Source organism: Bactrocera tryoni, chromosome 2 (assembly GCF_016617805.1).
Source record: "Bactrocera tryoni isolate S06 chromosome 2, CSIRO_BtryS06_freeze2, whole genome shotgun sequence".
NCBI classification, from domain to species: Eukaryota; Metazoa; Arthropoda; class Insecta; order Diptera; family Tephritidae; genus Bactrocera; species Bactrocera tryoni.
In genome coordinates, this window is record NC_052500.1 from 64,521,134 (window position 1) to 64,548,405 (window position 27,272).

The 27,272-nt window shown below is 33.4% G+C and overlaps 1 protein-coding gene and 2 non-coding genes across 4 annotated transcripts; all 3 read right to left on the reverse strand.

The window, feature by feature from the left end:
- Positions 1-749: 749 nt before the first annotated feature.
- On the reverse strand, positions 750-27,071 carry LOC120769064 (WD repeat domain phosphoinositide-interacting protein 2). 2 transcript variants are annotated; one of them, XM_040095919.1, is made up of 5 exons: positions 26,533-27,071; positions 5,208-5,932; positions 4,752-5,144; positions 3,079-3,363; positions 750-1,601 (listed from the first exon to the last, which is right to left on the reverse strand). In XM_040095919.1, exons 1-5 carry the CDS (start codon positions 26,574-26,576, stop codon positions 1,498-1,500), a joined length of 1,551 nt encoding a protein of 516 aa, XP_039951853.1. In that variant the 5' UTR covers positions 26,577-27,071; the 3' UTR covers positions 750-1,497. The 2 variants fall into 2 exon arrangements, with proteins under 2 accessions (XP_039951853.1, XP_039951854.1); XM_040095920.1 differs by having other exon boundaries at positions 750-1,598; positions 26,533-27,069.
- On the reverse strand, positions 7,171-7,311 carry LOC120769864. Its single transcript, XR_005704900.1, has one exon. It is a non-coding gene; the product is annotated as a U4 spliceosomal RNA (small nuclear RNA).
- LOC120769859 lies at positions 10,891-11,104 on the reverse strand. Its single transcript, XR_005704898.1, has one exon. It is a non-coding gene; the product is annotated as a small nucleolar RNA U3 (small nucleolar RNA).
- Positions 27,072-27,272: the final 201 nt, after the last annotated feature.

Consider the following 27,272-nt stretch of genomic DNA (forward strand, 5'->3'; position numbering starts at 1 on the left):
AATTTAAAATAAATACAAAATAATAAAATTCTAAAAATAAATACAAAATAATAAAAAAATTAAATAAACAATTAATAAAAAATTTGATTCTGTATTATAAATATGTATGAAAATTAACTTATATTGCTACAAAAAATATAATTTAAACACATTAAAAAAATGCAATATAATTAGATTGAAAAAAATAAAAACAAATCTACAAAATACAAAAAAAATTAAGTAATATTACCTCTAAATACAATAAAAATTATAAAAATTAACTTAAATTTAAATGCACACAAATGCACGTGTATATAAAAAATAGAACAAAACAACAGAAAAATAGAAACGAAAAAACTTGCTTCTTCTTAAAAGCATGTTTAAAAATTGAGTAAATTAATTTTACAATTAAAAATAACAAATAAAAAATTAAGAAAAAAATTAAATAAATAAAATTAATTTTAAATTATTTAAATAAAAAATAATAATTGAAAAAATTAAAAAAATAAATAAATAAGAATTTAAAAAAAATGATAATTCAAAAAAATTATTTAAAAACATAATAGAAGAAATGATAAGAAATAAAATTAAAACAAAAAATGAAATACAAAATATTTTAAAAAATTTAAGAATATAAAAAATAAATTATAAAACAGAAAACTCAAAACTCAAAAAAGCGAGAAGCACAAATTTGCCTTTGCATAACCAAAATATATAATAATTAATAAATATAACTACCAGCATTGAAATTATTTTGAAAAAAGCATTAAAATAAATTTTTTCATTTTTTTTTTGTGTAAAAAATGTACAATTACATAAACCAATATTTATCGAGAGTATTTTGACATAACATATATGTATGTACATATCGTGTATATAAAAATAAATTGACCATTAAATACTAAAAAATCGTAAGGCGCCCATTTGTGGGCCTCGAAAAACAGACAAATAAACAAATTTAAAATAAAAGAGAGCGTAAAGCATAAAATCGTAATATTTAGTCACATGTCGGCTATAGTTTAGTAAATTATTTAAATCGTATATATGTATATATATATATATACATGTGTGTGTGTGTGTATAAGTAAATGCTTAGTAAGCTTAATTGGCTAACAAATATTGTTTGCTTGTATGCTACATAAATGTACATATGTGAATTAAAATGCTACAACTAATATTAATACTTGCATATGTATGCATATGCGCTAACAATTAGGCGTGTACTATAATTTTATTTATATTTCTTTTTTTAATTTTTTTGCATTAAAATGTAAGACATTAGTTTTTAAACAATAATTATCGGCTAATTGATACGCTTTATATTTTGCTAATTTATTTGTTAATTTATTATTAAAATTTTGTTTTTTTGTTTTTGTTGCAGCGGTGCCTTTGCGATAGCCGCACATACGTACAATTAAAAACTGCATTTTCCAATTAAATTTTGTATTTTCAATTCAAATTTAAGTTTTCAACATCGGCGTAAAGATCCTTCTCCTCATTTCGCACCCGTTTCGTTGGTCAGTCGCGTGCCGCAATCGCCACTGGCGGAAATTGATGCTCATCGAAGAGTTTGCTCGGCGTATCAATGGCATCACAGAGCTTACGGTACTTGGCAGAGTCTGCTGAAAATGAAGATGAAGAAGTGTCGGGCGTTGTCAAATTCATTGCCATTGCAGAGAATTTGATAGCAAATTTACATGGAAAGGAAAATAATTTAGTAATTTTGTATAGAGAGAAGATGTATAAAAATTAAGCGCCAAAGTAGAGGACGATACAAATGGAATGCGGGCAAAAAATAGTTAGACTTTTTAATTTAAATTTCGCGCGAAAACCCATTAGTGGCAACATCTTTCTTCATGTTGTATGAAGTGTCAGTGACATCTATGTATGTCAAATGTCACATTAAAATAATCATTAATGTTTAGTCCGAGGACATAAAGGAGAATACATAAACGATTTTTTGGTTTTAAGTTTAGTATACGTTTGTCTCTCTGAAGTATGTACATAAAGTGCATTCAGCGATTTTTATCAGAAATGAAATTATTCAGCAAGAAGTTCCCCTAAATTTTCTGTGCGGAATCAAATTTTTAATGCTAAACCTTCAGAATGCTGGCAAAGACTTCCAGTGATCACAAGCAAGTGTTTTTGATTGATAAAAATTATTCAAAGAGGGTCGAGCACGCGTTGACGACGAACCACGTCCAGGACGGCTATCAATATCAGCTGATGATAAACAATAATATAAAAAAATAGATGCTTGAGTATCGACGATTACAGTCAGATATCTTACTGGCATCGTTGTAATATCGGAAGGAACGGTGAAAACCATTTTGAAGGATAAGTTAGGCTTAAGAAAAGAGGCGCGATTAGTTTCAAAATCACTCACTTTTTACAAAAAACAGTGTCACGTTAACGTCTGTGAAACAATGCTTTCCTACTACGAGGATATCATGAAACTTATAGTATTATTACTGGCGATGAGTCTTGGATCTATGATTACGACCGGGAAACAGACGATCAATCGGCCGAATATCGTGGCAAAAGTGACCCGAAGCCGAAAAAACCACGCTAAAGCGGGTCAAAAATCAAGGTTATTTTCACAGTTTCTCCGATTATCGATGTGTGGTGCACACCGAATAAAACGAGGCCGGAATTATGAACCGACAACTCATGATTTTTGCACTCCATATTGCACCGTCGCATACTGCATTGATTCTTCGTGAGTTTTTCGCTAAATTTTCAAACGATGTTGTCACGCAACCACTATATTCGCCTGATTTTCAAAAATTCACTTCTTAAAATTCAAACGGCCGGTTCGGGAAAACCGGTTTGAGTAAATTGAAGACATTAAACATGAATCGCTAGGCGCAATGAAGGCTATTCCGGAAATTGATTTTGACAACTGTTTCGAGGATTGGAAAAACGTTGACACAAGTATATTGGGGGTAGAAGCATTACTTTAAGGGGACGATATAGATTTGAAGAATAATTTAAGAATTTTAAAATGATGAACAAAGTCTCACTATTTTTTGCTCAAAAGAGTATATACATATATACCTATGTGTATATATATTAAATACACCATCAAATAGTTATTACCTGTTAGTGGATCAGCCTTTTGGTGGCCTTTTAGTATGCCGGCATACGAATTGTCCGGCACTGGATCTGGATTTTCTATGATACAGCGCGCAACGGTACTCTTTTTACTTTTCGCACCGCTGCTGGCATTTGTACTTGTTGTTGGTTTGCTGGATTTTGGCGTACCATCAGTTTGTGTAGCCTTACCGCCGGTCACATTTATGGTCGGTACATTGTCGTTACCTCTAGCCTCCTTATTAGATGAGCCAGGTGACATTTTGTCGCTGCTTTCAGAGAGACTCAGTTCTATAAATGTAAATAATTTAAATAAAATAAATAATCTGAATACTAAATATACATATATAAAAATAATTAAATTATATTTTTAAAAAGATACAAGGTGCCTTCGAAGGTAAACAGGACTTTTTGAATCTAGCGCCCCCTGATGGCGGCGTATATATGTCGACTGGTGCATAAGAATCTGCGAATCTGCTATCTTTATCGATTGTCCAGTGAAAATTCATGACATTTCATCGATTGGAAGTGAAGTTATTGCATTTTAAGTGTCAGTATGTTTGTGTTATCGGTGCGAAAATGAGCTTCGAACAAAGAGCCAACATTAATTTTTTTATAAATTGGTAAAACTTTTACCGAAACGATTCAATTGATGAAACAAGTTTATGGCGATGATTGCCTATCCCGTAGCAGAGTGCACGAGTAGTTTCAACGTTTTCAAAGTGGTCGTGAGGACATACACAAATGACGATCAACATGTGGGCTAATCAAAATCCGTGATCACCGGAAATTCCATCGAATCTGTGCGTAAATTCATCAAAAATCAACCGAAATCATCATCGAAATTCATGGAAATGGAATTAAACATCTCCAAAACATCGATTTATCGCATTTTGACCGAACATTTGGGCTTACGAAAGGTGTGTGCACGATTTGGTCCGCACAAATTGACTGACGACCAAAAATTGCTCAGAATCCAACATTCGATCGAAGCTTGTGCCCGATTATGTGATTAAAAATCACATTTTAACCAATAACCACTCACCGTATTCATCTGATATGGCACCATGCGACTTCTTTCTTTTCGGAAAAATTTATTTGCCTATGAAAGGAAAGCGTTATGCAGACGTAGAGGCCATTCAAAAGACTTGCACCGGCATACTGGCGGCCATACTGGCGGCCATACCGGCCAACGCGCTAAAACACTCCTTCGATATGCTTTTGGACCGTGCAAAAAGCTGTATTGAAGCAGAAGGAGACTATTTTGTACAAAATAAATTGATTTTGCCGAAAAAAACATTTGTTTTGTTTTTTTTTAAGTCCTGTTTACTTTGGAACACACCTTATATAAATTAAAATAATATTAAAATATATTTTGAAATAGTTGTCCTATCTGAACAATACATTTGGATATCGTAGCGCTGCCTCGGATACCATGTCCATATAAGGACTTGAGATTGATCGATCAGTTTGTATGACAGCTAGTTCGCGTATATAGACAGACGGATTGTCGGACTGAGAGTCATGCTGATCATGAATATATATTTTTTAGGGTCTGCGATATTTCAATTTGACGTGACTAACTTAATATACGCTATACAGGATATAAAAATCGATTATTTGCAATTCACAAGTGAATTTAACTCCTTAAACAAGTGGAAAATAAGACGTCCACTCACCCACGACACCGTCGAGTGCACCGCGCAAATCATGCACCGCCTGCAGTTTGCATGCGCCACCCTGTTCCGCGTCGAACTCATGAATGTAGAGAAAGCCTTCCTGGCTAGCGATCAACACTTTCAGATCCTTTTGTACGTACGTCAAGCCACAAATGTGACGCATGCCAGGTTGAGCCAACACAGCTGTGGCAAAGGCGCGATCCTGCGCAAGCACATCGCTCACCTGTGTTGGGAGAAGGTACGAGGACACCGCTTTCGACAGATAATCGGACCAGCCGCTATTCGGCGATGATGAGACACAATCCGAACCACTGGCCTCAGCACTCGCCGCCGACAGCGATGATTTTTCCTGTTGCTTGTCAGCAACAGCGTTGGTCGCCTTCAAGGCTTCAGCTGTAAAATAAATACACTTTATGAGTGCATTTTCAATTAGTTGCATTTTATGTGTTTACTCACCCTCTAGTGTCATCATCACAGCCTTTTCGTCGATTTTGAATATGTGCACTGTCTCCGTATTGGATGTGACACAGAGAAATTGTGAATTAACCGCAAACACCAACGAAGCTATGCGCACACAACGCTTTACGCCGCGTCGGAATTCCTGCACGCGCTGACCAGTCTTCACACAGAACACACGTATCACAGTACCACGCTCGGAGGCGGTCGCTAACAGCTGACCGCTCGGCGAAAAATTCAATGCCGACAAACGGCTTTCGTGCGCATGTATAACAATGCCCGGTTTCAGTTTGGAGGCGTTATACAGACGCAAGTCGCCGCTGGTGCTGCTAATGGGAAAGGCCAAATGCGAGTTGAGCGACAGCGAGCAGAGGCCCAATTCATTGGGCGCTATATTCTCAATGGAGTACAATTGCTTCATGTCGCGTATATCGTGTATGTGTATGCTCTCCTCCAGGCAGGCGATCAAACGCGTACGATTCATCCGTATGCTCAGTATGTTTGTGGGGTAGACACAATTGCAGATTTTCTGATTCTTCTTGAAATGCAGCATTTGCAAGCAATGCGGCTTCGCGGCAGTGACCATCACCACTAGTGAGGTGTTGAAGAGACGTTCCATTAAAATAATATGCTCGGCATCGCTGGTGAAAATCTCCTCCACCTTGTCACAGCTATTAATGGAGAAGATACGAAAACCATCGCTACCATCCAAAACGGAAATCGAACTGAAAGGGTAAACAAAAATAATATAAAGATTAAAATAATATAAAGATTAAAACAAATAAGATTTTTTTTAAATTTATTTTGTAAATTTTTGATTTTTTCCACTGTAGGTGCCTTCTAGCAGAAAACTTTTTTTTAGGTTTCATCCACAAAGAAATACCTCATTATTTTTAGTATATGAGGGATGGGAGAAGAATGTATATTTACTTATCTTTAGCATCCATCTATATATGTAAGTAGCCCAAATTGACATATTTACACTTATTAGTAATAATAAGCGATAACCCCCGACGGGCCAGTCTTCATTCATGAGCAGGTTGGAGCGAACCCTAAGGGTTTCTACTCCTCGTCGGACCAGAATTAAGTCTCGGGTCAAACCTCATAGCCGAAACTACTCCCAGTTGAGATTTATATTGCTCTGGACTGGTGACCAGGGATTAGAACCCATACTTTCCTCCCACGCACACAGAAATCACACAAAAACCTAACCTTAAGTTTCAGCCGCCTAAATAACATACGCGCAAACGACCCTAACTGTCCGGCAACTTGTAGAGATCACACCGCTTACATCTAACCGTCAAACTGTACAGCTAATCTCCATTTCCTCAAGGTTCCTGATGTCCGAGTACATTGGATATTCTGCAATAATATGTATCCAATCCTCACTTTCAGGCCTTTCCGTTAAGTTTCTCTTATGCCAAAAATGTATTCAGAGATCCATGCCTATCAAGTAAGAAGCCCAAGCTCAGACAGAATCTGAAGTCTGGGTTTCCTTCCGCAAACCTAGCATCCCGAATGTACTCGCACTGCCACACAAAACTGTTCGATCAACGTCTCAAGATCATTTCGGAGTTGCTTAAATTCATTATTAATTTGTAGAACATGTATTGAAAAAAAAAGAAAATTCAACCCCCGGTCTTATCCGCGCTAACTTTACTTGAATATTGTTTTTTTAGTAAGAAATTAGACTTTCCTTATACGAGTGATGGACATTTAACAGCATAAGTGAAACCGAACTGTCGAAATTTCAAAAGCAATTTTTATTTGCTGTAAAAATAACTCTCTCTAACAATTTATTACTATTCTTCACACTGTACAACACCAAATTAATCATTGCAATAAAAAAATCCCTAGATGTTGTTGATAACCTATAATAACCTATAATATAATAATTGCAGCAATACCAATCAACTTAACCTACTTTTGAATATAACACTATGTGAAATTTATTCATTAATAAGCCCTCTCGGACTTCCAAAAATTGCCTTGGCGGACGGTATTTCACGTCCTCCACGGCGGGGTATTGGTTAAAGTTTTCAACTAGCAATAATCGCACCTCGGTAGAACCTCATTGGTTACGATATCGCCTCTGCGCAAAGCTAACTTAAAAACGCCAACAAAAAACTACTTCATTGCACATATTTATTAACCATATGAGAATTGCAAGTCAGTACGTTGTGCGTGACACAACCATGCCTTGCATGGAATATAAAGTAGATAAGCAAAGCGACAGGCAAGCGGTGAGCAGGTAGCGTAAGTTAGGTGGTTGGTTATTTGATGACTGCTTTGGTTTATTTCTGGCACTTGGCAACAAACAAGCAACAACAATTTAAAGAGAGAATACCATATATTAAATTCATGTGTGTGTGAATGTGTGTAAGAATTTTTCGCATTTTGTTTGCTTCAGCTGATTAATAAAACGTTTACGTGGTGTTCATTCAAGTGCTTCATTTGCAAATGTAATTTGCACGTTTGAGGTTAAAAAGTGGATAAAGTTGGAAATATGCACAAGCATGAATGTATGTTTGCAGTTATTTAATAGCGACAGAGTACTTATAAGCAATTCACTATAATGTGTATGTGTTGATATACATATGTATGTATGTTTAAATTAAAATATTAATGTGTCAATATGTACATTTTTATATTCTAAACAAGTTCCTTTATTTTATAATTAAAAAAAATAATAATAATTAGAAAGTTTGAAAAAGTAGAATGAAAAAAAAATAATAATATGTCCCAGGTTTCGAACCGGCGACCCAACGAGCATACATAGTAGGTGTTGTCTTGACAGACGGCAGCGCTAATTTGCACTAACTTGCGCATTTCATCCATGTTATTTGAGCTATAGCATTGTAGGACTTAAGTAGAATTTACATACATACATATGTAAGTACGTCACATCTCCGCTTTGTGTATATGGCGATCATCTCTCAAGTTTTTGAAAATTCGAAAAAATTACGTACAAACTGTGTCAAAATTTCCGGGGCAATTTTTAAAATGATAAATTTTGTTTTATTCATTTTAGGCTAGTAGTAAAAAAATAATCCTTAAAATACCAATATGAGCAAAACCTTACATCAGTATAAAAATATTGCGAAAATAATGGTATACTTGTGTTATTCTAGAGGAAGGGTTAAGAATGCCTTGCAATATATTAAATAATATAAAATCTTTCAAAATTTGCCCCGTAAACAACCGAGAAAGACAACACTAACGACGATAGACAAATAGTATGGATGAACAAGGTGGATCCCTTTGCGACGTCAAGGAAAGAAACAGTCCGCTGTAGATTACAGGTAAACTCCGTAAATAGGCGAATTTCATGACGCAAACCGAACGTATAAAAAAGAACATCATAGCCTTCATTTGGGAGAGAGCATCAGCAAAAGGATTCAAAGTTCGGGGATCTAGTGGTATGGAGTGGTTAATCCAAGTTTAATGTCTTTGAGAATGATGGTAGACTCTATGTCAGGCGATCACCACTACAATAATCAAGCCCACAATATAAAAAAAAATTTGAAACATGGTGGATTACAGTCATGGTTTGGGGATGCTTCACTTCAGGACAGGTAGGACCACTTGTACAAGTTGAGGGCAAAATTACTGGCAGCATGTAGCAGAACATTTAAATGGAAATTACGCCGATGATTTAACACTAGCTTGGATTTTTTAGCTGGATAACGACCCAAAGCACTGCTCCAGGGTGGATAAGGACTGGCGGGGAGAAAACCGTCGAAGAAGGTTACATTGTGGCAAATACTAAAGGATGAGTAGGACACAATTACCCTGAACCAATGTAGCTATTTGTACGTGCAATGAGCAAACGGTGCCGGGAAGTGATTTTGCAAAAGGGGTTCCCAACAAAGTACTAGACTAAATTTGTATATCATTACCGACATAAAATCACGAAACGCAAATCATTATACATACATATGTACATATGTGATACATGGTAGTTGGGGTCGTACCGACCCAATTTTATCTATTTTGTCATACATACTATTAAGATGTCACATACTAATGAAATGTTCCCTGGGTTTCATTAATTACACCGGTCAACAAAAATAAAATATTTTTTTCGGGGTTTCTGTTCTCATGCTCGAATTCTGATTCTAGACATTGAAAAACACTTAAATATTAATCTTTAGTTCTTTAAGTTTGCTTTGGGCTGATCTACATCGATAAGTATATTTGGGGTTTAATACGAGAGAGCTCATATGAGCATAAAAGAAATACAAAAAATATTCACTTTTAGAGAGTAATTTCTTGTTATTTTAAATTTATGTGTATATATATTATTATCACACATCTTGAATAAAAACGACTCTTGTATCTAAAAAAAAGTTTTCTAATTATAATCTATAGTGAATTTGTAGACAAAATATAAAAAATCATCGAAAAATTGCTCTAATTTCTACGAAAGCAAACTTTAACCGGAAAAAAAATTTTCCTTTTTTTTGTCATAGGAGAAACTAAAATTTAACATGTAGATGTCAGAAAAATCATGTTGACCGGTGTTATTATTGGAACTTTTATAAACATATTCGGTCCGATTTGGATTGGTCATAAGGTGGCCCACTTCAAGCGCATTATTCGACAAAATTTTATCCCGATACATTCATTGGTGCTTGATTTCCATACTGGAAAGTGGAAATCTCAGTTGGAATTTAAAAATGGGTTATATGGCAAGTAGGCGGGATTATAGTCGAAAATTCCTTATCGCGCACGTCAGATACCATTTTATTGGGTTTTCTAGATGAATTCATATACATTATTATAATATGTACATACTTATGTATGTAGGTAGTTAAAGATGTCACCAACACACAATTGGCAACAAAATATCACATACCACATTTATAGGGGTTTCATATAGTTTCATAAGCTATGATTATAACGAACCGAAAACATGGCGTTAAGAATTATTATTTCGTAAACTAATTTTTGTATGTAACCCAACAAATTTCTTCTAAAGAAGAGTAAAAATGTAATATTTTACGATGCGTTAAGGAAGAAGAGACGTTTGCAAAATTTCAAAACGAGACCTTAAAAACTGAGGGACTAGTTCGTATACTTATGTATATATACAGACGGACATAGTTAAATCTACTCAGCTCAACATACCGTTCACTTATAGGCTTTCTGACGCTTCCTTCTGGGTGTTACAAACTTCGTGACAAACTTAATATACCCGTTCAGGGTATAATTAATTATTTATATTAACTATCGTAAACCAAGTGAGTAGAGATGAGAGACAAAACATTTTTCGTTCTGCGCATCTAAGTACGTCACACGGCTCATAAATTTCGTGAAATAGCTTTAGTAGCAGTAAATATTGCTTGTTTTTAACAAGAATTTAGAGTAGCAGAGTTTATAGCTGCACTTAAAATTTTTACTGCGCCGTGTGACGTAAGCAATTGTATGTTTAGTATAACGGACCTGCGTAATGCGTAATCTCTTTTCTATCATTCTTGATCGTAAACTACATATTACTAGCAATAGACTATCGTCGTATTTCGATAGTTCGCAGCTCAGTTCACATTTCTATAAGAAAATCAAATCACCACTAAATACCACACCAAATCAATATATATGTACACATCTATAAGTAGTATGTACATATGCTTTCATATATTTCTTTTAGACTCTTGAATTTATTAATTTAAAATTTGTTTAGACCACTCAGAAGTCGTTTTATCCGTTAAAACCGAGCGATCATCGAAGAAACATCATCTCAAATATGTCATATGACAAAATTAGTGATGAAGTTCATAAACCTCACGCTGTCGGATAAAACGATATACCTCCTCATCGCGGGTGCTAATACTTTCGATTTGCAAAGAAAGTAAATGAAGACTGACTACAGAAATGATCCTGTGAAGTATAGTCTTAACCTGAACACACCAAACGCTAAATTCTTAACATGAACTGGTGATAAAGTGGTTGAGAACTAAAGCAAGTGTTCTGAAAGCAAGAAAATATACGAAACGTTTATAAACGAAAGAGGTTCTATATGAATAAATCAAACAACAACAAAACCTATGAGAAAATCAACCACAAAGCGAACTACACACAAGCATTTTACTAACGCTTCATTAAATTTAGTGGTGGCTGACGCACAACAGACGAGAGGAACAAAGGCGTGTGTATGGCTGTATGTTTGGACGTGTGAATTTGCCTACAGTACTATGGTTAGGTATGGCACCCAGGTAGAAAAATATAAGTATGTACATATTCCAATTGTTTCATAAAAAACGCTATTTGTTTCACAAGAATTAAAGAGAATTTGTAGTTTAACCCATTGCTTTTCCACAGCTGTATACATATGTATGTATGTATAACTTCTGGTCATGACCTAATTCTAAAGGGCGCATTCTTGCTTGAAAAAAAAGTTTTGTGAATTAAGTAAAAAAAAACTATTCAACAAGAGAATTTGAATTGTTTTCAATACTGCCAAAGCTTTAGCAAAGTTCCGACTACTATAACATAAACCCAAGCATACTATAACATAAGCCCCATAGACAATCATATGGGTTTTCTAGATGAGGAAATTAGTATGTACTTATAAGGTATCACTGAAGTTTACTCACAGTTTTTCAAGAGAAGTGGATGCAAACAAGTTCTAAATTTTTTCGAAGCAATTATTTAATATAGTGCTTAGTGTTTAAATATAAAAACGAATACTATGCTGAAATATTAAAAGGTCTTTACATAAATATATGTAGATTTATTTAAATACCATATTTTTCCAGATTTTGTTATTACGTCCTGAACAAGGTACATAACGTGAGACACGAAGTTTGTATCATGCAGAAGGAAACGTCGTAAACTCTATAACTAATTGGCTTAAAGAGCTGAGTCGATTTAGCCAACCGTCTGTCTGTCCTTTTTGGCATACATTCTCTTCTCCCTAAGAAACTACGTATGTATTTGTCGGATCTATGACAAATCAAAATTAATTTCTTGTACGAAAAACTTTTTTATTTGACAGATATCTTCTCCAAATTAGATTATTTTCGAAGTCCACACTACAATCTCCGAACATATTGTTCAAATCGGCCACCTACAGAACATAGCCATACAAATTGATTTATTAAATTCAATATAAAGATTCTTTATGGTATATTATGCTATAACTAAAAATGCACCTGTGAAGGCTATCATAGCAAGGGTGCAGATGAAGTTAAGTTTTTTTAATGGAAAATTTCACCATACTAAAGCCATCTATTGCAAATAACAGATTATCCAAGTAGAGGTGCTATTTTCAATAGCCTTATTTGACTGCTCACGCTTGAGTCGTGTCAAGCTATCTTGACTGACGTATGGAACGACTTGGCACATTTAAGGTCGAGATCTTAAATTAACAAAATGCAGCTTGTGCAAGAATTGAAGCCGCTCAATCTGCCCAAACGATATTGCTTCCTCTATGGGCTCTTGAAAAGTTTTAAGAAGATCTGACGTTTTCGAGCCAAATTTTGTTCAGCGATGAAGCCAATTTCTGGTTCAATGGGTCTGTAAACAAGCAAAATTGCTGCATTTGGGACGATGAGTAACCTGAAGATATTCAAGAGCTGCCATATCATAAAAAACCCAGTTTGTAAAGTCTAAAATCAGTCCCGGTTCGATTTAGACCTTGGAAAAACTCACGCGTGCCATTCGCCAGTTGCCAGTTGAAGTGCTCGAATAAGTCATCGGAAATTGAACACAAGGAATAATGTAATCGCGACCAACATTTAAAAGATCTGCAAAAAATAAGTGCCAAAGACTGTTCTTTCCAATGATAACAAACATTCCCCATTAAATTGGAAGTTGCTGTGTTTTTTCTTTAAAAAAGTAGGGAACCTCGAAATGCATCACATTTTACAATGGAATTTTTTACTAGGCCGTATACTTTTGTGAGCTACTGTATATGAGATAATTTTCATGAGCGAATATAGACATGGTTCGTTCCAAAGTAAACTGTGATAAATTTAAAAATATTTGAGTTTACTTATGGATATACTTTCATATCCATACATACATACATATGTATGTATGTGTATATGAATTTTATACATACATATGTACATAGTAGTATGTTTCGCTGCTAATCTAAAATTGATTGACCTAATTATACTACATGATTATTTGCTTATATTCGTAAGTATGTACATATTTATATAAATAACTTCCTTTGACAAATGTACATACATACACACATATGTACATACTCATGTATCTATATGACGCTGTGCATACAGAAATACTAACATAAGTATGTATGTATGTATATTAACAATTTTTTTATACATATGTATGTATATATACATACATGCATACATGCATATATTTGTCTATACTACAAAGGTAGACATAATTAAATACTCATAGCGTGAATGCAAGTAATTAGCTAAACCAATTTAGAATAAAATAATTCATTGCAATAACATTGAAGGCGCGTTTCTTAGAATACATATGTAACTACATATACATATATGTACATATGTATGTACATACATATCTATACTCATGCTTAGCATGCATGTCCATATACATACATATGTATAAGTATACTACGTCTGTATACATATACTTATGGATGTACATCACCTATATCAAATTGTGAACAAAACGTGAGCGAAATTGTAAACAAACAATAAAGTAGAACGAGCGCAGTGAATTATTTGCATAAGAATATGGAGTTGATACAGTTAAGGGCAAAACAAAAATAGGACATCAACATAATTTTGTAATAGTGATAAATTTCTTGTAAGAATAAAAATAAATTTAATCAATTTCGAACATCGTAACTACAATAATATAGGAAAATATAGGCTATACAAATATTTATTTAAAGTATAATAATAAAAGTAACAAATAGATTTTTTTGTAAAATAATAGGATTTCTACTCTCAAAAATGGTTTCACATACTTACATGCATACATATGTACCTGTTATACCATTACAAGTTGTATAGCCTATTAAGTGCCGTTTTCTCAAAGTCTGGTAAGCAGGCAACTGTCAGTTAAGTTTTGGTTAACTTAACCAAAAGTTCTTTTTTCTGTAAGGAACCTTTTTTAAACAGAATTTAACTAACAGATGGCTGCTAACCAGACATTGGGCAATTTCCTCGACTGCCGGTTTTACGTTACCGGAATTGATCCGAATTTTATATGGTCACGGGCAGTTTTTTCGGAGATTTAACCTCATTTGGATCGGTAAGTTTTAGATTTTAGCCAGATATTGAGAAAAAGATTCAATATATAAGCCTTTACGCACAACCAAATTAATTTATTACATTTAGACCAAAATTGATAAATTTTTTTTGCCTTTCGTACAGCCGGCTATTCGATCAACGAAAGGCTCGATTAATGATCAGCTGTTATATTTGCTTGTGTTCTTAATTTTGTACTTTTTCCGATGATTAAAATTCAACAGTTCATTGCTATTTTATCAAGGACCACAACCAAATTTACAACCTGGACAAAAACCGGCAGAGTTAAATTCAGCCAAATTTACGGTATGGACAACAATCCGCAGAGTTGTATATCATTTACAACTCGATTTTAATTTGATTAAGAATTAATGTAGTAAAATAAGAGTACTATCTTGTAAATCGATCTAAATTAGCGCTTCGAGCAAAGGTTAATTGATCAATTAACTTCTGTGCAAAAAGGTTATAACGTTGGTAATGAATTAAGTGGTTATCCACTGGCTAGAAAAAATTTTTTTTGTGTTTTTTTTTTGAAGAGACATTCTTTTCTAATAATAAATAAAAATAATAAAATAAATAAAAAAAACTATAGATTTAAAGAATTTTATATTCTTTATTATTTGGCGATTGTTTTTGAAACTTTCCCTTGATCCCGTAGCCGATATCCGAAGGGGGTGTTTGGTAGTTTGGAAAATTTTTCTGCTTAAAATTATCACAAATAAAAACTAAACAAAAAAGTATTGTTTTCTATGGATTAATACAGATGATCTCAGGACTAGATTGATTTTTTACAAAATGTCGGTATGCAAAAAAACTGATTTTTTTTATAAAATTTCACTTCGGAGTAGTTTAAAAAATCAAAATTATAATATTGTACAAAGTTTTATTCCTTCGATAAATATCTGACAAATATATTTAAGAAGGTCATGTGGAAATTTCAAGTCGGACGGTTCAAACGTTTTTTCTCACCAACTGAGAAAATAGCGTTTCGAGTAATGTGCTTTTAAAGTTTAGCCGATTTCAAATTACATTAAAAAATTCTTACAAATAAGCTCACATACCGAAACTAATTGTGGGATCAACTTCAAATTGCCATTGGACAGCAAAAGAGTGGAAAAGTGTTTAAGTTTCTGTTGAAAGCAAGATAAATAGGGTTTCTTTAGATGGGGAAAACGTATGTCCGCAGGTCTCGATGCAGTTGGACCCCAAATACATTAGACCAACTTTAAAACATGGTGGCGGCTGTATAATGATTTAAGGTGCCAAGTCGTTGCGATGTATTGGACCTATTTGTAAAATCGATGGGCGCATGGACCAGTTGAAGTACATGTCAATCATGGACAACGTAATGTTACAATATGCTGTTGACAATATGTACATATACCCGTAAAGTGGATTTACCAGCAGGATAACGACCCGAAACATACTACGCGTGTTACAAAGTAATGGTTTCAGGAAAACATGAAGACTCTATTAGACTGGTCTGGTTGCAGCCCGGACTTGAACTCAATCGAAAATCTTTGGACACATTTGAAGAAAAGAGTTCGTTCCCATAAAATTGGAAATTTTCAGGAATTATACGAAAAGGTCAAACAAGAATGGAATCATATCCAAAGAACATATGCAAAAGTTTAGTGGAGTCAATGCCTCGTAGATGTCAAGCTGTGATTGCCAGTATTGGGTTTGCAGCCAAATATTAACTTTAAATTATTAAATTATTTATTATTATTAAAGAACAAATCGTTTTTTCGGCAAAATCAATTTATTTTATTTAAAATAGTCTCCTTCTGCTTCAATACAGCTTTTTGCACGGTCCAAAAGCGAGTGTTTTAGCACGTTGGCCGGTATGGCCGCCAGTATGCCGGTGCAAGCCTTTTGAATGGCCTACACGTCTGCATAACGCTTTCCTTTCATCGGCAAATGCATTTTTCCGAAAAGGAAAAAGTCGCACGGTGCCATATTAGATGAATACGGGGAGTGGATAATGGTTAAAATCAGATTTTTGGTCAAATAATCGTAATTGTGAGCAATTTTCGGTCGACAGTCAATTTGTGCGGAACAAACCGTGCACACACCTTTCGTAAGCCCAAATGTTCGATCAAAATGTGATAAATCGATGTTTTGGAAATGTTTAATTCCCATGAATTTTAATGATGATTTCGGCTGATTTTTGATGAATTCACGCACAGTTTCGATGGAATTTCCGGTGATCACAGATTTTGATTGGCCCACATGCTGATCGTCATTTATGTCCGCACGACCACTTTGAAAACGTTGAAACGACTCGTGCACTCTGCTACGGGATAGGCAATCATCGCCATAAACTTGTTTCATCAATTGAAACGTTTCGGTAAAAGTTTTACCAATTTTTTATCGCACCGATAACACAAACATACTGTCACTTAAAACGCAATAACTTCACTTCCAATCAATGAAATGTCAAGAAATTCTCACTGGACAATCGATAAAAAATGCAGATTCTAGTACGAATCCTGTTAACTTTGGAACACACCTTGTAAAAGCATTTTTCAAAACAAAAAAGGTTTTTTAATTAGTTGCACGCATCTGTATATAGAAGAACTTAATTTGTAAACTAAATTATGAGTTAATTAAATTTTTAGCATTAATTCAATCATTTATTTTAATTCTAAATTTAAATACATTTTTGTGTACTGCATTTATTTTGCACATGAGTGTACAACTGGCACAACAAAGAAGCTGAGACATGAAGGGCACTGAAATTTGAGTACCCCCACATATACATAAGTATGTGCAAGTATGTATGTATACGTATATAGTGGAAAATGAATAATTATATTACTTCCTGCTGTGCATGATAGCTTCACAGCTCAAAACGTACGAGTATTTAAAAAAGCTGAAACCATCCAAAAAGCACAGCACTTGAACGCGATAACACGGTACATATGCACATAAGCACAGCTGTCTATCGATTTCATAAGCAATATTATGTGGCAAATAACCCTGTATTAGTTTTGTTTTCCATATTATACTACATACATACATATGTACATATACATATGTATGTATTTATATAAGCCAGCTGCTAAATATTGTATTTAGAATTTGCACCGACTGACCCTGTATAACTGGCAAAGTCAAACGTGTTTAACGTGTGAGTTAAAAATGCGCGGGCACGTTAAACTCACGTGACCCTGTTTCGATCAAGTCCAATCGTCAGCTGTACAATTGTGCATATTTAAAAAGTATATTAGCAGTGCAAACAGATTATGGCTGGCAGACTGGTTAAAATTTCCATACTAAATACGGATTTAGGTATATTTACATATATGCATGTGTATTAGGGTGCTACTTAAAGAAATGAAGAAAATAATTTTATGCTGTTTACGTGAACATTATGAAATTTTTATATTTATACTAGGCCGTGACGTCATGAAGAAAAAAAAATAAGGGATTTGTTAAGGTTAAGTGGCTCACCTAATGTGATCGCCTAAAAAATGGTGATTTTTTTTGATTTTTTTAACGAAATTTATTGAATTAAAAATTTAGGGATATATTGGTTCACATTTAGTCATTTTTGAAAACAAACATATTTTTTTTCAGTACTATTTCCGTAGTTACTAAACATAAATTCCTAAACTACTGCAGCGATTTCGGCCTTCACCGTGGTTAAAAACTAAAAATCTGTAAGTATTGCCCAATGGAGGGTGGAGCCATGAGTAGAAGTTCACGCAAGTAAGGAAAGTTCTCTGAGAGCCAGCCATTCTCTCTCGAGTGCCCAGAAACGATTCTTTTACATATGGCTCAAGCAACTCACGATTTCCGGTCTTAGAACAAGTATCCTCTGGGCAGCCAAAAAACATCCCTCCTCAGGTTTGTGCGCTGAATTTGGGGTTTGAATTTGGAAAAGATCAAACAGCTTCGGATCGGAGACACCCCTTTTGACGTTACCTTGGACTAAGTAGCAATTGAGAAGTAAAGTCCTCATTATTTCCGTCCTGCTATATGGTGTAGAAGCATGGCTGATGACAACATCTGATGAGTCGACGTTCCGAGTTTTCGAGAGAAAGGTTCTACGGAAGATTTATGGTCCTTTGCGCATTGACAACGGCGAATAACGCATTCGATGGAACGATGAGCTGTACGAGTTACACGACCTCATGCTCAGCAAATTAAAAGATAGCGGCTATGCTGGCGAGGTCATATAGTCTGTATGGATGAAAACATTCCAACTCTGAAAGTATTCGACACAGTACCCGCCGGGGGAAGTAGAGGAAAAAAACCTCCACTCTGTTGAAGAGATCTCAAATTGGCGCCAAATTACGAAAAGAAGTACCAACTGGCGCACTCTTGTTAACTCGGCTATAACCGCGTAAGCGGTTCTACGCCAGTAAAGAATAAGAAGAAGTCTGCATCTTATAGTGGTCCGAAAACCGCGGTTTCAACAAATTAACAATTTCTTGTGTAGAATAGCAACTAGGGGACAAGTTCCCGTTTTAAACTAACTCATACACGCTATTCAAATTATAAAAAAAATTAAAAAGTAACATAACTTTTTGGGTTCACCCTAATGAGCATTTACGTAGTATATAATTCTATAGTTTCGCACAATAAACTTTTTCATATACTATGTATGTATGTACGATATGGCGCATATCCCCGTACAAATCCACAAATGCTTACGCGTGGCCCCACAATTACGGAACTCACCACTTGGCCCTCAACCAGTGCTAACTACAACGCCCATTAACAACTAATTTATTTATGTTTTTTTTCTCAAGCATGACTCAACTAATATTCGTCGCTTTGATATGCCCAAAGGGTATATAATAGTGGCATTTGAAGTGGCCTTTGCGCTTTGTTTATATTTACTATTTCATACGATTTGTTATTCGCAAAAAAGCGCTTCTGGTAGAAACAGACGATAAAAACATATGCAAAGAAATAAACAATAGAGGTAAACAAGTGGTGTTTTTGGCAAAACAGTTTATTTATTTTTTTCCATTTTTTCTAATGACCTCATGCATTTACGCAACTAATTAAAGGTGTCCACTGCACGCGCGACCAAATTGACATTTTCAATTTTTTAGAGTATTAGAGTTGCCATTGGTTTATAATTATAGCTTTCGTTGTATGCTGTTAGCACAAATTCATAATTCTACTTTTCGAAAAATGTTATTAGTACATATTTTAGATGCTCTACTGTAGTTGAAAATACTCTAGAGATAATTCCAATGGAATGTTTTCATGAATGTGATAGTTTTTTTTATTGCGTGCTTGGAAAGTCGTGCATGCAATAACCTATTTATGACTTGTTTTCATTTACATACATATGTACATACTTAAGTATGTACATCTCGGCATATATACTTATGTATATATGTACTTATACATACATATGTATACAATATGTATACACATAAATAAACATAGTGTGAATGTTATAAGTATGTTAGTACATTTTTGTAAAAATCTATCAAAATCAAGCTTTTGTATGCAAGTTTTTTTATTGGTCGAGATATTCTCACGGAATTTAAGATAGGATACTTATTATCGAAGACAACGCTACGATCTTCAACCAAATTGTTCAGATCAGCTCACTTTAGCTTATAGCTGCCATATAAACTGAACGATGAAAATCAAGTTCTTATAGCGAAAACTTTTTTATTTAGACAGGTATCTTCACGAAATTGGCATAGATTGTTGCTCAAGGCAGCTGTATAATTTCCGAACAAATTGTTGAGATCGGACCACTATAGCATATAGCTGCCATACAAACTGGGCATTCAGAACTAAGATAATGCTTTATGTATACCCTTTTATGCTGTAAGAAATGCACCTGTAAAGGGTATTATAGCCTCGGTGTAACCGAAATTAACGTTTTTTCTTAATTTACATCAAAATCTCAAAATTATATAGGATGAACTTAGCGCATTTTCGATGTAAGTCAGCAATGTATTGTTTACTACGACGACAATTACATTAGAGAAAGACAAAATATGTTTTCCCATCAATATGAAATAAATAAAGACAGAGTACGTTTTAAATAAATAGTTTACAACAGTGGCACTCAAACTTTATATTGCTTATTTTGTGAAATATTGTGAGAGCTTTCCATATCCAGTATTTTCTTTATAACTAATTTTAATCCCAATTATATGCTTGATCAAAGAATTTGTTGGAAAAGAAGTGCCCGCTAGGCTTTAATAATAACTCGACCCTTCCGAGAGTCGAATAATACTTGGCACTCGGCGCATTAATTAAGCGGATCTCTCCCTTTTATTGCTAGAAGCAATGAAGTCACCAGCAAAATCAATGACATACATACATATAAATGTGCAAATATACATACATACATATGTACATACAAATACATATACATTTGTGTATTTTGATTGTTTAATCAATTTCGCAGTTCGTTGTTAGGCTGCACTAAAGTATTGTATGGGAAACAAATTTGTAAATAGACCAAATAAATAGTAAATAGTCTGATAAAATAAAGCAAATATGCTTGAAATAATCAGAAAGTACGTCAAAAGAGCGTGTCATAGAGAAGGAAAATACAACAATAAGAAATATACTTATTTACGTATAACAGAAAAATTGAGCAAAATAAAATAATAAAATATACATACATATACATACATACGTATATAAAGTTTTGGCGCAGCCGAAGTTAACGTTTTTTTTTTTTTTTGCTTGATATTTTTCATTATTTACATATCCAAGAAACAAGAAAAACGTTAACTTCGGCTGCGCCAAAACTCTAATACCCTTTACAGGTACCTTTCTTACAGCATTAAAGGGTACCCAGAGATCATTCTTTTGGTTTTGAACGTTCAGTTTGTTTGGCAGCTAAGTATATGCTATTTAGGTCCGATCGAAACAATTTCTTCGGAGATTATACAGTTGCCTTGGACAATAATCCATAGCAAATTTCGTGAAGATATCTTGTCAAATAAAAAAGTTTTCCACATAAGAACTTGATTTTGTTCTGTCAGTTTATATGGCGACAATATGCTATAGTGTTCCGATCCGAAAAATTTCTTCAGAGATTGTGTCGTTACTTTGAACAATACACCAAATTTCGTAAAGATATCTTGTCAAGTAAAAAAGTTTTCCATATAAAAACTTGATTTTATTCGGTCAGTTGGTATGGCAGCTATATTATATAGTGGTCCGATATCGGCGATTCCGACAAATGAGCATCTTATTGATTAGGCAAGGTAGTCCAGTCATTATAGTAAGTTCACCTCGGAATTCGATATACCCATTTATATGTCTGTAAATACATATCTTATAAGTATATCGAATTCCGAAATTCTTAAATAATTTAAGCTTAAATGACTGGACTAAGGACTATTCCAGACCGATGTCTCAAACTGAAGGCTACTTCGCACTATATAGGGTTTTCGACGTAACCTTCTGGGTATTACAAGCTTCGTGGCAAACTTAGTATACTCTCTTCACTCTCTTCAGGGTATAATAAAGTAATGAGAGAATAAAAGTAGCTGATTGAGTAAGAAAATGAAATTATATAGTCATTAAAAGAAATAACAAAATAAAAACGAAAAATAAACAAATATTATCTTAAAAGCAATAACAATATTTACATAAATACATTTTAACACAAACAACCATACATATGTATGTAGATACATACATACATACATATGTAGGTGTGAACGCTTAGACATGCATTCTTTATCTAATGCAATACGAGTTTTTGTTCTCGAGCAATCAGCTGATTGCAAGAGCTAATGAAATAGTACTGTGGTTAGACGAGTTAGACAGCTAGACATACAGACAAATATTTAATTTCGCAATATTTACCAAGTTTGCAAAGTCTCTTCTAACATATGGAAGTGGGAATGTACACACATGCACATGAACATATGTACATATGTACATATTTATAAATATGACACTCAATTAATTTAACTACAAAGAGCGAAACACAGCTGGAATGATGACTTGTCCACGAATAACCAGGTAAACGCTCAAAGCTATGGTGAAGCAGGGAGGTGATGCAATTGAGTGCAGTGAGAAGAAATCACACACACAAATTTTATAACTGTTTCTTTAGCATTATTTATATTTGAATGTCAGTAGCAATGAGACAAGTAGGCGCCATTTCTGATGAAATTTTATGGACTTACTAAAGCAATGGAACAAATATTTATTTCCTCCAAATTTTCTTCATGTAATTTGGCGTGGATTATTTTAAAAGGCAACCGTACAATTTCTGAAGAAATTGTTCAGACCGGATCATATGAGTATGTAGATGTACATATGTATGATTCTCTACCTTTTATGCTATAAGAAATGTATTTATGAATTGTATTATAGCTTCGGTGCAGCCAGGATTTAATTAAGTTTTTTCCTGTTGCTTTATGAATTCATAGCTAATAATCTAAACATTTGTTTTAGTGACTATAAAGGATTCCTTATCTTCTGCCATTTTGATTGAAAAATCTTCGTTGCTGTCCTTATAGTCCCACATCAATTTCGTTTTTATAAGACCCGGAGAAGGGCCAAAATAGCTTCAAAAACAAAATCTAAACTTTCTATTTAGAAATGGAAATAACCCAATTTTATTATATACATACATACATACATACATATGTACATACATACATACATAAGTACATATGTATGTATGTATGTTTCAGGTTATTAGAACAGTTTGAAAAAATGTGTATTTTTAATATTCTTTATTATGTAATTTGTTTTAAGAAACTTGTCATGTTTTAATTTACATTAATTTAATTTTTGAATTTCCTTATTTACATATATACATATTTAAGTGAGTAATAACGTAATACAAATAAGTTAGCTATAGTTTTGCAAAAAATTCAACTTTTTCAAACTCCGGAAGTGATGAGCTTTCAGATCGACCTACTTGTGACCAGAGTTGCAAATAATGTATAAATATGTAATTGAATTAATTTTTTTTTTATTATTTTTTATTTTGTTGTTGTCGAAAATCGTAATAAAAAAAATGTTTCAAATATCTAATTCAAAATATCTTAATCCTAAATATCGTATTGATAAATTAAAAAATGTTAATTTACAAGTTTATAACTAAAGATATTATAAAAATCAAACTTCCAATTACCTATAATGCTAAATACCGTATTGAAAAAAATGTTAATTCCCAACTTTATAAATAAAATTTTATCAAAAATCAAATTTCCAATTTTTAATAATTTCATGAATTAAATTTCTAATTTTTAGTAATTTTAAGTATTAAATTTCCAATTATTAATACCGATTTTACATTAAAATTTTTTATGTAATTAGAAGAATCTAAATCTTGGCTGTGACACCCTGTGCCAAGTGACAACAAGTGCTCATATAAGCTGCTTTATCAATTAAATTAAATCGTATTTATAAACATTTAATAATATACTCAATGCAATAAATCAAGATTGTAGAAAGTGCGCTGCGAGTGAAAAATATATGCATGCTTTAATTAAATCCATGTACGTACATACATACATATGTTCGTAAACATTTAAACATATTACATTTATGATTGTACATACGCAAAAAGTTAATCATTGGCAGGTAAAAGGACGTTGCTCCCGATATTAAAGTTATATAGATATAAGTATGTATAGTTTTTAGAACTGCTGCGGCGATAATTTGCTATTGATGTGTCACTATGTAAGTATATGTAAACTGTTGAATGATTTGAAAAACGCAGGAGACAACACGTTGGTAATCACGTGCAATTGATTATACATATGTAAGTATGTATGTATGTCTGTATATTCATAATTTTTGTAAAGAAATAAAACACGTATTAATGTGAGTAATAACATACGATCATGCGAAAAAAATATATGTATATATTTTTAAAAATCATTCGTTGAATGAATGGGAATCTAATCTAATCTAATATCCACTTTAGTAATAGAAACCAAAAAACACCTGTCGGTACATATAGAGACGAATATCTTCCAAAATTATATTATATCTATTTTTTGGGTGCAATTTTATACTAATTTCTAATTTCAAACGCCGTCATCTAACAACAAACAAATGATAAGGAGAATAGTGATAAATACTGAGGTCTAAAAAGCAAGAAAAGTGTGCATTTAACCAAAAAATAATAATAAAAACAGGTTGTGGTATGTTTAAGATAAAGCAAGCCTTGAACTTTTCAATGCTATTTACAGAAGTGCATTCGCCTTAGAAAGGTGATAGCTTGCCAGTCAGCTGAACGGCAAATTTTAGATTTTTTTTTTTATTTATGACACTGCCTAGTTAATAACCTATTAACATTAACAAATATAATAGGTGGCGCAAAAATTGCCTTCCGATGTTTTTTGGAAAATGACAAACTTTTAAAACTTTTTTAAAAAATTAAAAACTTTGATTCTGCTTGTGGATTATTTTTATTTGGTGTTTTAAATATTTTTACATCAAGTCGAGAATATGATATCATGTAAATGGCCGCCGCTACGGTTGATTGTCATGTGAGCCCTTTTTATGGCATTTTCCATCACTTTGGCCAGAACTTCCGGCGATAGGTCCTCACATTCTTGACGGATATTGTCTTTAAGAGCTGCAAGAGTCTGAGGCTTGTTGACATAATCCCTCGACTTCAAAAAGCTCCACAAAAAGAAGTCTGGAGCGGTCAAATTAGGCGATCTTGCTGGCCAGTGCCAATCGCCAAAACGGGAGATTAGGCGACCGGGAAATGCATCCTTCAGCATATCGCAGTGTAGCGTACCATTGTTTATTTACGTGTATTTCGCATGTGTTTACTACACAAATGTCAAAATAAAACTGACATTAGAGGTCAATTGCAAAATTTATAGCATCTTCTGACTTTTGCGCCACCCTGTATATACATATTCATATGAAACACAAAATGTTTGTTCTTTTTGATGCAAAATTAGTCATCTTTCTTGTTCCCTCAAACATTCAAATCAACTTTAATTACTGCACTTTTTTCGTGTCTGCTTTTTATACCCCGCACAGGGTGTATTAAGTTTGCCACGAATTCGTCGGAGACGTATGGAAAACTCCTTCATTTGACAACATATCTTCACGAAATTTGTCATGAACTATTTTCCAAAGCAAGGGTACAATTTCACGACAGATTCTTTAGATCGGATCATTATAGTATACCATACATACATAATATGTATTTATGTAGCTGCCATACAAATTGACTGAGTAAATCAAGTTCTAGTGTAAAATGTTTTTCTGTTTATGAGTGGTATTATAGCTTCGGTGCGTTAACGTTTTTTCTGATTTCAGTATATTATATTCGCACAATTTCACAATTACAATTTTCCTATTCATAAATTTTTTATATTTTTGTTTTATTAAATATTAATCCTTCCAATATTACGCCTTCCGCTGGAGATAATTTTTATCAAGGTCAAACCCTAAAAAGTTGTCAACACATCAGCACAAATATGTACATACATATGTATGCATACATACATATGTCTGGTGGAATTAGTGATCAGCTGTACAACAATTACATCGATTTGTTTGATCGAAGGTGACTCAATAGTTTTTGTTTTACATATACATATGTAAGTCAAGCAAAGCAAGACATCTGCTATGAAACAACAACAATACAATTTTGCAAATGCTTTTGAAATAAGGGTGTGTAGTTGGCTGTGTGCTTCTTTGACGTAAACACTTGTGAACTGGAAATTGTTGCTCGTACAAGATGCATAACAATAACAATTACTTAAAGAAAAAATAACCACACAAAGTACAACAAATTAAAACTTGTTCTTTCAAATCAACAACAATCGAAATTTAGAATAGTATTGGTTAAACCATGGAGTTTTTTATGTTTAGTCTTGTTTGCTTAAATGCCCGTGTATATAACAAGAATGAACCACTGCATTTTGTTTTCAACACAGAGCTCCATAAAGCAGTAACTTTCAGTAAACCATTGCTGAAGCTTACGAGCCTTCTATTTCATTTCTAAAGCTCTTTATACAACTTATTATTTACCTTGTTATTTGCAATTTTTTTATTATTTACGATTTTCAAGGTTTCGTTAGCAAGCGTCAACTGTTCATATCCAAATACGTTAGACGCATTTTAATGTTGATTTGGAATTAAAAAATTGATGCAACTTTTATTTTTGGAATAATGCGTGCACTTACGTAAAATCCTGATTGAAATTTAGTTGATATCCTGAGGTAGCCATAATTATTCTCTTTCTGGCACTTCCTTTAAAACTGTAACAATGCACAAAATTACTGTTATAGAGCTGTTTTTGTTAGTTTTATAAAATTATTATTATTATACACTTTCACTTTGTAACACAGTTATTTTTATATTGGCGAATTGAATGCAATTGACCGTTTTAGTAATTCTCTATTTGTTTATGCTTTGCACAGATAAATTTTTTTCTGTATTTGAGTGTTCTGCAGCTACTGCTTCTTCGCCCACTTCTATCGTATTTCTATTTCGTCTTAGTTCGTTGCTGCTATGTTATTGCTATTTGGAATGTCTGGCTAGTTTTGTATTTATTTTGCCCTACTGCGTTTTATACAACGAAATATTAGTTACTACTTTGCTCCGCGAATGTACAAAACGCTTTGCATTCAAATGCTTTTGTTTCTGAAGATCCCCTTTTGGTTTGGCGTTCGATTATTCGTCGTTTCTTTTTGTGTACATTTTATATTTTTATATTTTGCACTTGCTTCTTGGTCTAATTCGTCGTTGTTTTTTTTTGTTGATTCTTATTGGAAAACGTATTTGCAAATGTAAACATTTTAGACGTGGTTGGCAACAATTTGTGAGCGAACGCGTTGCCAAATACTCGTATTATTTCCCATACACCAATAAACAATTGTATGTTTATAAATTATTAAATAAATACATTTGTATTAGAATTACA

Coding starts and splice junctions, on each gene's coding strand:
- LOC120769064 (XM_040095919.1), bottom strand. CDS start 26,576: ATGGCTACCTCAGGATATCAACTAAATTTCAATCAGGATTTTAC. Junction 5,145..5,207: donor TGTGATGATGACACTAGAGG/GTGAGTAAACAC, acceptor TTTATTTTACAG/CTGAAGCCTTGAAGGCGACC. Junction 1,602..3,078: donor AAAGGCTGATCCACTAACAG/GTAATAACTATT, acceptor CTTCATTTTCAG/CAGACTCTGCCAAGTACCGT.